Source organism: Aulonocara sp. 'chitande type north' Nkhata Bay, linkage group LG18 (assembly GCF_057382095.1).
Source record: "Aulonocara sp. 'chitande type north' Nkhata Bay isolate Kocher_YH1m ecotype deep benthic linkage group LG18, A_spYH_male_GT1.1, whole genome shotgun sequence".
Classification (NCBI taxonomy): Eukaryota; Metazoa; Chordata; class Actinopteri; order Cichliformes; family Cichlidae; genus Aulonocara; species Aulonocara sp. 'chitande type north' Nkhata Bay.
The window spans coordinates 7003121-7017960 of NC_141361.1; the positions used below are offsets into that span (position 1 = coordinate 7003121).

Sequence of the window (14840 nt, forward strand, 5' to 3'; positions counted from 1 at the left end):
TTTAACTGATACATTTCCATCTTCTATTCCAGGTCCATTATCCAGATGTGGAAAGAGTGGAATGGCTGAATAAGGTATATACACCTCTTTCTTTTTTTCTTTATATTATATTTAAATTAATTTTTGTGCTTAGACACCTACTCGCACACCGCCTTACATCCTCAACAGTAGTCTGCTAGCTAGCAGAGGCAGACAGGCAGGGTTTATAAATAGGATCTGAATCTGGAGCTCTGAGAGACCCTGACCCAGTGCTTCCACCTCCCCAGAGAGAGACACGGAGGTGGGGAGAGCGTGAAGGAGAGAGATGCAAAGTGAACTAGAGAGGGAGAGAGAGTGAGTCTTAACATCAGAAGAGCACCACTTACTGTAAATGTGTACAGGTCCTTCCAGTAAAAAGGTAATGGATGAAGATGAGCAGGAAAATATCTTTTTAACATCTGTTTATGGGAACACAGAAAATCATTTGAAAGGCAAATAAAAACCAGAGGTATTCTCCTCTAAAGCAAAGAAATGGCCATAACTTACCTGTAACATGGCAATCAATAGTTCTGATTATCACCACACAGATGGGCCCTTTCATAGGAGGATGGAGTGAGGGACAGCCAGGGCTTTGGTGGCTTACTCTTTATTGGATTCAAATGTCTTCTAAAGTATTGCTAAATGTTTCAATAAATGTTAAATTAGGATATAAAAAAATAATTTCTTACAAAGACCTTCATTTATTTAGTAAATGTACTGTAAATGTCACTTCATTTATTAAATGTGATGGTCACCAGTGAATGTATGTGATGGATAATTACTCCCTCATTTCCCTCAGATTAGGATTTTGACATGTAGCTGCGTTGCTCAGCTCAGGCAGATTAGATGATTTTACATTTTTCGCACCCAAACACAGAAGTGAGGAGCGTGCTCCTGTACAGAAGCCTGAAAAGTCATGTCGTCCGCTGCCAACAGATATCGCTCAGTTCATTGCTTCTTCATCTGGATCAAATAGGTCATAATGAGCAGAACTTCACCTGCCATAACATCAGACCTCTGTGAACCTTTAATGCTCCTGGTCACTGTAATCAAAGGACGGTTTATAGCAGTTCATAGTGTTCACCTGAGGGCACAGAGCATTTTTACACTTTTAGAGGATTTTACAGGGAAGTTTGCACTCATAATATGACTCATTCATTTCTGTGGTAGTGAAATTTCTGAGTGTGGCTTAGTGAATGGATGTTAAAGCAACAATCTGGTAACTTCTTAAGGCATCCGTAACGTTAGTGTGTATGCTTATTAATGCTGACATATTCAGTGTGTTTTGTTATGTGACAGGAGACTCGGTTACACTTGGACTCAAAATGCTCGTAATAATTAGAAGTGTCGTGCAAAGTTTGAGTGCATTATTTCTCTCGCTGTGATTGCACAAGGAATTTTTGCGAGGTGATATTATTTTAATGCGTCAGCAGCAGCAACTGAAGGTCAGGTGAAGGAGCAGCTGAGAGTAATTGCAGGGTGGTTTCTTTTATCCCGTGGACTATAAAAATGACCTCGTTTGGCAAAGGTGTTGGTAACACAACACTGATGATAAGAAATACAGCTGTAAGACATATTTTTGATTGATGTTTACCTGCAATGGCTGTGAGGGTATAATATTATACAGTGTGATGTAATATGATGTAATGTGAAGCAATACGTTTTATTGCCCGTCAGGGGGATTTCAGATTGGGCACAAATGGTGCAAATAGCTGCACATGTAGTTACAGAAACACAGGAGTCTTGGTAACAGCTTCTCAATTGCAGTAGTAAGTATAGACAATCTAAAGTATGACAAACACAGTGACAGTTTAAAGTACACCGATCTCTGCATTGTTTGTCATTTGAACTGAATTGGTATAGTGCAACAAACACACAAGCGTTTGCAGAGAGATGCCAGGTAATTGTTTTTCACCAGGTCTGCTGTAAAACATGAGGCTTGTCCAGCAGCTGCATGCATCAGTGCTCAGTGACTGACTTCAGGCTGTGGGCTGAAGGATTTTGGGCTGTGGGATTTGGATGTCTTGTATCTGTCTAATTCTTTCTCCCACATGATTTTTCTCTTTTCCCTTCCTCAGACGGTGAAGCAGATGTGGCCGTTTATCTGCCAGTTTGTGGAGAAGCTGTTCAGAGAGACCATCGAGCCGGCGGTGAAGGGCGCCAACCCTCATCTCAGCACCTTCTGCTTCACCAAGATTGACATGGGCGACAAGGTGACAAGATAAGAACACAGTGTTGTGAATGCACTCCAAAAGGCCATGGCAGGACACTTCTGTAATCTGGGTTATTCGTACTAATACACCAGCTAGCACTTTGTTTTATAGGCTTTTATTGCCTGTAGAATAACACTTTTATTTTTAGATGTTAGCTTTGTGGGAAATCCTGGAGAATTAGTGTCATGGACGTTTTAGGCAGCACCATCTGTCACAGTGTACGTGTTCAGATCTTTTATCGCATGTTTCTATTTGTGACTCCTTCGTTGACTCGCATGAACTGATTTAATCAGAACTGGAAAGTTTCTTCGCCACGCACCCAGATTTACCTCACACGTAGAATTATGCAGAGCTAGTAAACATTAAATAAAGCTTTTACTGCAGGTCTGATTTCCGTTTTGTCATGTCCTCTGTTTTTTTTCTGCAGCCGCTGAGAGTGAATGGAGTGAAAGTTTACACAGAAAATGTGGACAAGAGGCAGGTTATCATGGACCTGCAGATCAGGTAGACCGCTCAGATTCATTCATTGTTGAATTTACTTGACTTTGCCAGTGATGTAATCTTAATTGCACTTGTTTCTTTCAAATTATGACTTCTTATGTACAAATCTTAGCGTCAGGCTGTCGTTTAAAACCTATAGTTTGTTTAATTTGGTCTGAATCAGTTGATGAGTTTTTAAACTCAAGTGGTTTAGTTTGTTGTCACACAGAGAAAACTCGTTACTTCAGTAAATGTTTATTAAAGTGCTCATTTTGTGCGCTTCCTTTTTCTCAGGATCATAATTGGTAATAATTGTCAGTTGTATTACCTGATTGGAACATTTCCACGCACTCGTTTTTTGAGCCCATGCAGAAATGCTCACTGACACATCAAATGTAGATTAAGTCACCGTCAAATTAGTCAAATAGATTTGGATGGTGGAGGTACAGCACTCTCATCGGTTTGTGTGTAAACTTGTCCTTTAAAATCTGAATAAATGCATGATGAGTTTTTTATTTTTATCTTCATATGAATACACACATGAATCCCCTTCTACGTTCTTCTCGCCCTTCCTTTCAGTTTTGTCGGGAATACAGAAATTGACGTGGACATCAAAAAGTACTACTGCAGGGCTGGAATCAAAAGTATACAGGTACGAATCCAAGATAGATGCAACACAACGGCCAAGACTGTCCAAGCCGGGGCTCGAACCAGCAACCTTCCGATTACAAGGCGAACTCCCAACTCTTGAGCCACGATCGCCCCAAACAACGAGTCCCTCCATCTTCTGCTTTTCCAGTTCAGGGCCCAGTAGGAGTATAGATAACCAGTGTAGATGATCAACAAACAGTCACACCTACAGCCTGTTTACTATAACCAGTGACCCTAACATGCGTGTCTTTGGACTGTGAAAAGAATGCCAGAATACCCGGAGCGAACTCATGCGGACACGGGGAGAACGTGCAAATTCCACAAAGAAAGGCTGGTGGATTTAAACTCCGTGGTGTAAGGTGACAGTGCTAACCTCCACACTGCTGTACCCAAAACTACAAGTCCATTAATTCAATAGTCTGAAAACTGAAAGTGCAAAAACTGAGACAGGAAATCAGTCATGTTATTTATTTTATTAAGACCTCCTGCATGAGTCATCACCGTTCCCTTGGAGTCCAATGACGACTCATCCAGTAACTGGGCGGATGGCCGTTCCTGGGAAGGTTCACCACTGTTCTGTGTTTTGTCCATTTGTGGTTAATGGTTCTCACTGTGGATTTCTGGAGTCTCAGAGCCTTAGAAATTTTTTTTTTTTTTTTTACATAGTAAATTTTAGGTGCCAGGAACAAATGAATGTCTGGAAATTCTCCCTAATAAATAAAGTGGCTGATTTAATGGACATAAAGTTGTTATTCAAGTTTGATCCTTGAAATAGTCCTAGTGGTAGCAGAAGTAGTAACAGTTTCTAAAAAAAACAAATGAATGAAAAACTTAAAAACACACACTGTACCCCAGCGGTGACTTCTACATTAAGTACTGACCTCTGCGGAGAAAGTTAATTGCATCATGTGTTTACACAGAACTGATAACGAGACGTTATCCACTCAGCTGTTGGCACAGGATCAGACCATATTTGCTGACCAGAGATCAGAGTGGGAGAGAAGACCCAAAGATTTACAGAGAGAAATGGCTACGTGTACGAAGCCCAGTCGATGTTTTCCTTTTGTGTTTGGCTCAGATTGTAGAGCTTCAGTCCCCGACGGTGTGTCAGCATTTCATAGGCTGCTGAAGATATAAGTAGTTTAAATGGAGAAGATGTGAACTGGGAGCTTATCATGCTTCATGAGTCAATTCGGGTTTACTCTCCTCCACTCGCTGGCTGTCGACTTATTTTTTTCTTTTCTTTTTTGCTGTCACATCTTTTATTTAAAAAGGTATCTTCTTCGTCCCAGCGGGCCTCTGATGGAGCATTATCAGCTGCACATGACTTCTAAAGCATCCTCCTTCAGGGAGAAATGAGCTGCAGGACGGAAAGTGGTATAAACAAGAGGCTATCTGCAGTCTTTCCGCTGCACGCCCGTTTCGATGTGCAAAATGCTGGTATTTGATTACTCAGAGCAAGCTACAACCAAATTTGGTGCTACAGACGGCCAGTCTGCATGTCTGAGGTTTGAGTCACTGCAGCCTCTGAGAAACCTGCATCCAAAATAAAGAAACATTCACTTAACTGTGAAGTTTGTGTTGCAGACTTTCTTCATTCTCAGGGCCTCAAAATTAGGATTACAGTAGGCTTAATGATTACAGTATATGTGAGTCTGTTAGTACAGCCGATCTAGTTATATTTTGTGTTCTTGCAGGAAGTGGGAAATAAACTCGCTGGTTCTTTTTCCCTCTTTCACCAACCGTGTATTTTGAGCTGCTGTTCCACTGTTCTGTGTGGATAACATTACATATACCCAACCACCACCCACGCCTCGCGGATGAACACAACAGAAATCTGAATAGACTCTGTATATATGGTAAAAAAAAACTATATAGAGACATTATTCCTCAGTATTTTACAGATTTTTGACTCACAGTCTGAAATAATTGCTGCTCGTTCAACAAGAATTGTCAGAATTTAATCAAATTTGTCTCTTAATGGGTCGTTGCCCAATTTGTGTTCACTGTGCATTTTTACCACAGTATTGATCCGATTCTACTCAAACTAATGGGTCCTCACACAATATTCATTGTTGCTGGTGGATTTTGGTCATTATTTCTCGTAATGCAGCAAAACGGTAACAAGAAAACATCACTTTCTCTCTACTTTAAACATTACAGCAACCTGTGATGGATTGTGGGCTGTGAGTGGGGGAAAAAAAGTCAAATTGAATGCAAAACACAAACAGGAGAAGAAAGACCGTCTCCTGACTGACAATCCTGTGACTTATTATCCCACCCATCCATTCACCTAAGCTGGACTTTGTAGATCAACAGAATCATGTTTTAGGGCTCATCGATGTAACCTAGACCTGGGGGTCATCACAGGCTAAAAAACAAAAGACTCATTTGTGATGTTTCTTTCTTTTTCTCTGTTCAGCTTCATGGAGTGATGAGAGTGGTGATGGAGCCGCTGCTGGGGGACATCCCTCTGATCGGAGCCCTTTCTGTCTTTTTCCTCAAGAAACCTGTGAGTACTTTAACTTTTGGCAGCCTCTAAAATGCTTTCAGGTTTTGTTGTTTCCATTATGTTTCCTGGTCAGATTTTTACATTAACGAGTCCCCAAATGCTTTGTTTTCGTTGCGCCTTGATCTGCATTGCAAAAAAGGGAAATATCAAGCTTTTTACATGAAAACACACGCACACGCAAACTTTGAGCTAATAACTTGCAGAGTTCTAGCATACCAGCACCAGCTGTTATCACTGAGATCTTATTGGTTTTCTTTGCCTGATGGTGGTCCTGCTGGTACTGTGCACTCTGCCACCTACCACAGCGCTTTTCTCTTCAGTCTTCTTGAAGGCAGCCTAACTCAAGCCCTCCTTTATCAGTGCATTCCTTCTCTTTGACTGCTGCCTTCCTTCCTGTGCTTCAACACGGTCCCTCTTCTAGATTCAGTCTTTGATGGTGGCACTCAGAGGAAAAATATTTGCTATCATAATCTTCAAATAGAAATGTGAAATTGCCCCTGTCTCAATAAACATACATCTTCAGTCTGGAATTAGTAGGAGGAGGCTTTTGTGGAGTTTTGAACTAAACGCTGAAGCTTGTGGTTCAGATGTGAACCAGGAAGAAGTCAGGGCGGTTACAAGTGATTTTATCTCTCTCTGCTGTCAAACAAGGTGTGGAGAGCTCAGGCAGATCTTTGCTGACATGGAACATACATCAAACAATAAAGAGTTTCAGATGAGGCCAGAAAATGAAATCAAATTTTTGATTTTCATAGATGTTTTTGTGCAGAATTAGAATAAGACTGTTCAAGTCTGTCAGATCATTTATGTCATCTGCATATGTGTGAAGTGCCCTGACAGGGTCCCTCTTCTAATCTTTTACCACAAAGGATCTAACAAAAAAGGAGCGACTGCTGACACATTTATTATGACATTGTGACATCAGCGTTGTCTCTTGTAAAATGTATTTGTAGGACTTCAACTTAGAAACTGGCTTTTCTAATAATTTACTACAGAGATGTCCTAGGGCAAGGAGCCAAACACTGATACGCAGTGTTCACTTCAAGCATATAAGGTCAGATCCTGTCTGTCAGGAAGCTTTTCACCTCTTAAGGCATTTTAATCATTTTCCTTTTCAGGATGTTTTAAAAATCCTTCCTGATTGAGTTGTATTGTACTTCCGGATGTAATGAGTGTAGTAATGTGTAACGTGTGAATTTACACAGTGCAGTTTTGTAAGTCAAAGCAACAGATCACTCGCCAAATTTGTCCTCTGCTCTGTAGTGTCGTTTATCCTCATTGATTATTTTGCTATAAATTGCCCAGTTCCAGAGATGACGCCTGCCCTCTTTTGATGATCATGGAGCTTGATGACATTCACTAATCTGGTGCAACAATTGTATTTAACGAGGAAAAAAAACAAACAAATCCTCAACAGCTGTGTCTCTTTCCAAGAAATAGTGACCTGATTATTCAAATAAGCTGTTCTGTGTAAGAACTATTGTTTTTCTACAAGCTAGCTATATGCATGCTGCTTTGATTAGCAGATGTCGACAGTAGAAAAATGGTTTCCTCCAGCGTGTGGTGGGTTTCAAGTTTCACCAATAGTTAAAATTTAGGAGGAAATATTTCCCACCTGTAATAATCATTAACAATGAAAATATGAAAGAAATAATGAGAGAATCTGAAAATCCCGCCCACTGTGCAGGTTTTCTCTTCTCTCTCTGTCTCAGGCACCGCTCACCTGAAGCACAGGTTTGCATCTGCGCATGTAACACAATGATTGATTGTTAATTTTGACCCGAACTAAAAGTGAGGCAGCCCGGGAGTTTTTTTTTTTTTTTTTTTCCCATAATCCTGTTTTTTGATATAGCAAAATATTAAGTAAGTTCATATTAATGGCAGATTTTATAAATAAATCTTCACAGATTCTGACAGATTTGTCTACATTTGAAAGACATCTAATAAAGGCCCGTGATTGGCCGGTGCCTCGTGTCATAGGGTAGATTTCTGTTGCTTTGTTGCGAATCAGAAAATTGCAATAAATACCTTTAATTAATATGTATTTCCTGGAATCGTTAGTTAAACCGCTGAGTAGTAGCAGCAAAGAACTTTCTTGGCTTGTTAAAAATGTCTGTCAGTTGTGCTTCCAGACTCAGACTAGCAGCATTGCTTCCACAGCTATAGATGGTATATTGGTGTTATCATTACACCTGGTCGATAACAACCCTCACACTGACAGTTACCTGCTGCTGTACTGCCACAAATAAACCAACTCGTCACACCGAGCGTGACGTTGCTGATATTTCTTCACTGTTGTTGTTTCTCCTTCCCGTTCCTCCCTGTGTGCCACAGTTGCGTTGTGACAGGTTGCTTGGCTCCAGGCGTGACAGCTGTGTTCTGACAATGCGGCTAATCAGGAAACTGAGCATTGGTGTCAGTTAGTATCAACCACCAGCCACCTCTTTGTTTTGGTTTATTCTGGTGTGTCTCGTGCCTTTGATTTCATCAGGGGCAAGTTTGAGGCTTCGTGTCGGTTTAAATGTTTGTATTCATCGCACGACGCTGCACAGGGCAGGGTTTGTGCATTAGTCGGTGCACCACTTTTATCCAGTGTTGTATTATCAGGTCAATATATATGCATAATAGAAACATCCAAAACATCATCAATGTTCAGATAATAAAGCAGACTTTATTAGTATTGTCACAGATTTAGCATCTGACATTGTGAGCAGGTTGACTGCAGTTGTATAAAGTAATTGTTTTATAACAGAAAACATATTTTAATATAACTTGATTGAAACTGGCTTCCAAGGGAAGGTTATTAACAGAATTGATCAGTTTTCTTTGTATAATTTTTTTTTTCTTTTATTGCAATGAAACATAAATATAAAACTTCCAGGAACTGCTCGCCAGCTTAAAAGTGCAGCAGACATTTCAGTAACTGTAACAACGAATACAGTAACTGTAACATATCATTTAGCATGCACTTCATAGTAGCTACAGCAACATTACTGAATGCCTAAACCCAACCAAACGACAAAGAAAGTGTAGAGAAGTTGTAAACTTTAAAATGTAAAAATGTACTATTGTGGGATATTATATGGACGTCGGTCAGCATCGGTAAATCAAGCCAAAAAAGGTCATCCGTCACATGTGAATATGGTGAGAACAGGAGTGGGAGTGCGTTTGACGGCTACAGTTATATTTAAGTGATGTTTTTGCCTGAGCCACATGCTGTCCAAAGTGACATCAGACCTGTCCAGCGTAACTCTAAGGGCTGGTTTTACATGTTTTACACATGTAGATCGGTCAAACCATCCAAACAGGTCCTCGAGTGACGCAGCGCTTTGACACAGCAGTTTTAAATAGCAGCCACTCTGACTTTGGCTGTCCTGACATAACAGGACAAAAGATTGTGGTGGTTTTAGTGAAGTCATAAATCATGATACCCGGCAGTATTTCTATTTATCTGCTATGAACGGTTTGCTTCTACAGCAGCCAGCAGATGTTTTTACTTTGAATGAATCAGATTTACAGTACTGGGCTCTGTTGAGCACAAGGATAAATCGCTGATGTGTTTCTCTGCTAAGAGAATGTAAATGTGCTATAAAGTGTGGGTAGTGGGCGACGTTTAATAATTCAAAAATGGTCCAATAACCGAGGATGGGCGGTATTTTAGCGCAGGCACAGACTTTTTGATGGGCGGAGCAATGCAATCATGCACGGACGGACTTGCATGTTTAGAATTTAAACGTTTTGTTTGAAGGGAATATTTTACCTTCTTTTTTGTTTGTTTCAGTATTAAAATAGCTACTTTTGGATTCTTTATTTATCTAACTGACATGCGCCAAATTGCAAAAAAGACTCAGCATTACCTCAGAGATTTATCTTTTATGTTCACTGGAAGAGACATTTTGATTTTTAACTTACTTTTTGTTTAATTTTGTATTTGTTGTTTGGTCGAGTGTGTAAGACACAGAAACACTGGAACAGGCTGTAAACACGGTTGTAGTGGAAAAAGGAAACCAGTTTCTCTTTGTTTCCCTCCCCACCATTGTGGTTTTTGTATTTAAATAAAATGTTTTTGTTTTTTTCTGAACTGCCTTTCTTTCTTTCTGTTATGAGTTTGAGTGCATGTATTGCTGCTGCATTTGGGTGCAGTCTGAGGAGGGTGCATTGGTTCGCAGCTGGAAGTGGGTGCCATTAAAACAGCACTATTAATTTTTTCCATTGATTGCCTCTCTTAGCTTCAACCAGCATTATTAGCAAACTTACTCATTGGCAAATAAATAAATAAATCACCCTTTAAAACAATCGTCAAAAGGCTCAGCCTGTCATCAATGGTGGATATATTCGTCCAATCGCCCAACCTTAGTAGTGAGTGATGCCGCCTGAAACTGAGTGACGCTGTATTCTTCATCTTCTTTTTTTCTATACCCGAAATAACAGCTTAGCAGTGTCCACACAGTAAGTTGTGGTTAGTAAGACACCATCTTACGATCAGATGAAAGTAAGGGCAGCTCTTTCTCACACTTCACACAAACACCTCACTGAAGAAACCTGAAGAAACGTTTACTTTTTCAGTCCGAAGCTGATACCGTGGTTTTGGGTGTTTGTCAACATAAAGTATCTGATCCGAAACCAGTGTGAGAACAATAAGCTGTATTTCTCATTTTAAAGAAGAGGAGGGGAATATTTCCTGTCTCTGTAATGCTGTGTCTGTCTGTAATCATCCATCTATAAATTCGTTCCACCTGCCCAATCTGACCTGTGCAGGGTGTACCCAGAGTGGAGATTAGGTCATCTGTAATCAGATTTAACTTGTTTAAAATGAAAAGTAAACACAGAAATGCTTTCAACAACTATATTTACTGAATAGCAGTGAACAAAAAACAATTGGAACATGATAAATGCAATAAAGAAAACATATAATTTGAATTCACTTGAATTATTTGTGCTAATTTTTTTTCTCTGTCTGTGGACCTCACATTGGCTTTTGACACTGTTTCCACCACATCCTCCTTGAAAGTCTTAAACATTGGGTTGGTGTATCTGGAACTGCCTTAGAGTGGTTCTCCTCATATCTACATCACCGTTAAATCCTCTATCAGGGATTTAGGTGTCACTTTTGACTCGACTCTTACATTGGACGGGCACGTGAATTCTCTGGTTCGGTCTTGTTTTTATCATTTAAGGAATGTGGCTAAGCTAAGCCCTGTTTTATCTCTGAACTGGAGATTGCTGTACATGCATTTATTTCCTCACGCTTGGACTATTGTAACTCTTTGTTTATGCGTCTAAGCAAAGGTTCTCTGGATCGTCTGCGGGTTGTGCAAAACGCTGCAGCTAGGCTTTTGACAAAATCCTCTAAGTGTTCACATGTGACACCATTGCTATCTCAGCTACACTGGCTTCCTGTTGAATTTGGAGTCCATTTGAAGTTCCTGGTCTTGACTTACAGAGCTGTGCACGGACTGGCACCAGCCTACATCTCTGATCTGATACAGCCCGATGTCCCCAGCAGGTCCCTGAGGTCATCTGATCAGGGCTTACTTGCTATAAAACAGACTAAGATGAGAACTAAGGGTGACAGAGCTTTTGCCACTGTGGCCCCGAGACTGTGGAACCGTAAGAACTGTGGACTCAGTAGTTGTTTTAAAAAAAACAACTCAAAACTCACCTTTTTAAAACTGTTTTTCATAAAATTTGTGCCTGTTTTGTATTGTCTGTTTTACCTTTTATTATTTTTTTATCTTATGTTCATCACTTTGTGACTCTGTCTAGAAAGGTGCTATATAAATAAAAACAATTTTTTCAAATTTATTTTATGTTGGTGTGAGTCTCTGCATTGCTGACATTTATGGTAGCACAAGTTTCTTTTTCTCTATTTTCAGTTTCACTCAGAGAAACTGAAAATACTTCCACTGTTCATGTGGAGTGGAGCAGAAAGGAGGCCGATGTAATGAAGATACTTTTTATTGAGTCTATGGCAACTGATGATATTAATGCAAAACAACCTGTTCGATGGGTGTCGAGGCCAAAATAGCAAAGAAAAGAGAGAGAGAGAGAGATGAAGGGAGAAGCCAATGGGAATCGACTGTAGTCAACATAAATTTCTGCAAACACGCTAAACACACGGATAGCACATCAAGCATGAAACACCTTTAAACTGCAGATGCGCAGAAACAAATGAAAGCATTTCAGTATTCAGTCCAGATTTTGTGCATTCATAAAAAAACGATAAACGAGTAACCTTACACCTACACTACGCTGTAGGTTTCACTCAGAGTGAAACCTACAGCCTGATGCCTGCATAGAAACCCACAAATAGCAGTTGGATGACACTCAAATCAGTTGTGGTGTGAAAATGAATTCTAATGAAATAACCTCCTCAGCCAGTGCAGAGAGCAGTTTTGCATGTTTGCAGACTGTGTTTATACTTTGCTTTTCAAAATAAAATAAAAAAACACTTCTGAATCTTTTGCTCTTTTTTTGTGATTTCATTCATTTCTAATGTGTTCTTTGAAATCCCCCAGCTGCTTCGATGCTCTTCCTGTGCCAGCCTGGCAGAGCATTGTTGTGGTCCACCATGTTCTACATAGAGCTAACTAGGCCACAGAAAGACATGCGTTGCTGTTAATCATTTGTCTCTTATGGTAATGACTCTGAAAAGAAGAAAAGACGCACACCTTTGAAGTCTTATTAGGTGTATAATTTGATTTTTATCCATTTATTGTTTAAATCAGTTTTACGTTTGTAAAGCGTAGTTTTGTTGCTTTTATTATGACTCATTTCCTGTTATGTGTACATATATCTTACTCTGTGCTAGAACTTTGCCAGTTTCTCACGTCAGTTTTCCCTCATTGCTACTCAGTCTGCTTCTGATGTAATGATGTTAGCCAACATTTCACATTTGAATCCTCTTTTATAATCGTCTTCACAGTTTCCTTATCTCACAGATACTGACCCACTCCTGCAGACGCACTCTTCTCCCCTGACACTAAAATATTATTGCTTTTGTTAAAAGTAGCATGTAATGATTTCCTAATAAGAGTCTGTGCAATGCAGTGCAGTCGTGTGATAGTGAACACTAACTATCAGTGAGCTGATTGTCGTCCCGAAAAACTGAGGACAGAGACTGGTCCTTGTTACACTCTGAAAAATCAGGTTTCTAGATCAGTGGTTTCCAAATGATGTGCCTGGATTCAGTTCCACGTGTGCGATGGGATTTTGTAACTGCTAGGTCTCTGAGGTCAGCTGATCAATGTTTGTTTGTGGTACCCAGGTCCAGACTAAGAACTAAAAGAGGCTTGCTTTGGAGGTTGTGGGTCCGAGTTGTTGAACTTGCATCTGTCGGACTTGTTCAGACACTGTTGATACCTTTAAGAAGAAACTCATGATCCACCTGTTCAGGTCTCCTTTATGTCATTTTATCTGTTTATTCCATTTTAATTGAAAGCGTTACACAGATACATTTTAAAGCACAGCAGTTGTAAATTCATGGATTCATTTACTGTTTGTATTTTTTTTCATGATGGTTGGATCAGAGTCCTCCTGGTGGTAGACAGCAAACAATTTTGGCCTTAATGATTCAAAGTGTTGGCATAAATTTTTTTGTAGGGTATCACATCCAAATCATTATCTGGTATTAAAGAGACCAAAGTGTGTCATCAAGTATTTCCATCACAGCTGCTCCACCTCTACCTGTCGAGTCTTGGGCTGTCCAGTTGTGGTAAGCCTGCGCTCGCTGCAGCCTTAGATGGATTTTCTTGGATGACGGGTTAAACTCTAACGTATCTTCTGCTCTTTTATTCCATCCATCTTGACGTCTGATGTTGCAGTGAGAGGACCTTTTCCTTTTTATCGAGGTTTTCATTAGTAATTATATCTTGACACCCTCAACTCAAACCAACCATCATAGCATAGCAACAGATTTATTTCAATCTTTCTGACTAACGCTGACTTGTATGACCTGCTGCATGATTTGAGGATTAGATCATTACATGAATAAGCAGGCGAGTGAGTGCACACACACAAGTACTACCACTGGCTTCATACTACTTTACTTGGGCGTGTCAGGAATGTGGGGTTAGAATCAAAGTGGTTAATTACTTCTCCTTGTTATCTGGTTATTCAAGAAACCCAATTAAAGTTCCAGTACAAAAGCCTCATAACTGGGTTAGAAATCCAGGTTGAGCTCTCTTTCTGAATATGAGAGTCCTGGCTAACGCCCTTTGCGACTCTTTTGTGGAATCAGTTGCTGTACGACGGGAACATGTTGCCGCTTGCATCAAGGGAGCATGCTGGCAACCTGCTGTGTCATAAAAACACATTAAATAGCAGTGCCTTCAATAAAGTTTCTGTTTGCATTATTGGCTCTGTTGTTTCTGTGCAGCTGACCGGCTCATACTTACCAGATTATCTTGAGTAAGATGAGAAAGTTTCATAGTGTAAATAATGTGATTACTGTTCTGTACAGTTAGTCTGATTCATCTGAAGCTTTCATACATTTTTATCCCCCATCATAGAAAAACACACACACACATGCTAGCATACACACGCTAGTATACAAACACCATGTTAGGCTAACAGCTGACATATATGATCTTGTCTAAATTTAAACACACTGCTTGAACTTCCTGTTGTCCAGATGCTACCTGTGTTCGTATCATTTTCTAGATAGAAATGACTGGTAACTGTGACATTAGCAGTAATACACATTCAAAAAGTGCAACATGTTCCAAGGACATTTACAGCAAGTGACATTTTACTACACAATTTATTTATTGTTCTTTCCTGACTGTTGGAAAAACTAAAAAGCAGAAACACAGGGAATTAAAACGGCTTGACTGTTTGTTTTGTGGTAATGAGTAAGAGGAAGTTCGCTGTTTGTCAGGAGTTTGTCAAATGTTATGATGACATTGATCTCTTTTATTAGCTCTTATAATGTAGACTTAATGTCTTGCAGCTAATTATTTGTTAGC

The 14840-nt window shown here is 39.9% G+C and overlaps 1 protein-coding gene across 3 annotated transcripts in view; it reads left to right on the forward strand.

Annotated features, from left to right (window-relative positions):
• The window catches only part of esyt2a (extended synaptotagmin-like protein 2a), a 53895-nt gene that overhangs the window by 18442 nt on the left and 20613 nt on the right, over positions 1-14840 (forward strand). For all 3 annotated transcript variants that reach the window (XM_086271157.1, XM_086271158.1, XM_086271160.1), the window contains exons 3-7: positions 33-74; positions 2097-2231; positions 2659-2735; positions 3291-3363; positions 5785-5874. In XM_086271157.1, the coding sequence (XP_086127283.1) occupies positions 33-74; positions 2097-2231; positions 2659-2735; positions 3291-3363; positions 5785-5874 (417 nt within the window). The remainder of the gene's footprint in view (positions 1-32; positions 75-2096; positions 2232-2658; positions 2736-3290; positions 3364-5784; positions 5875-14840) is intronic.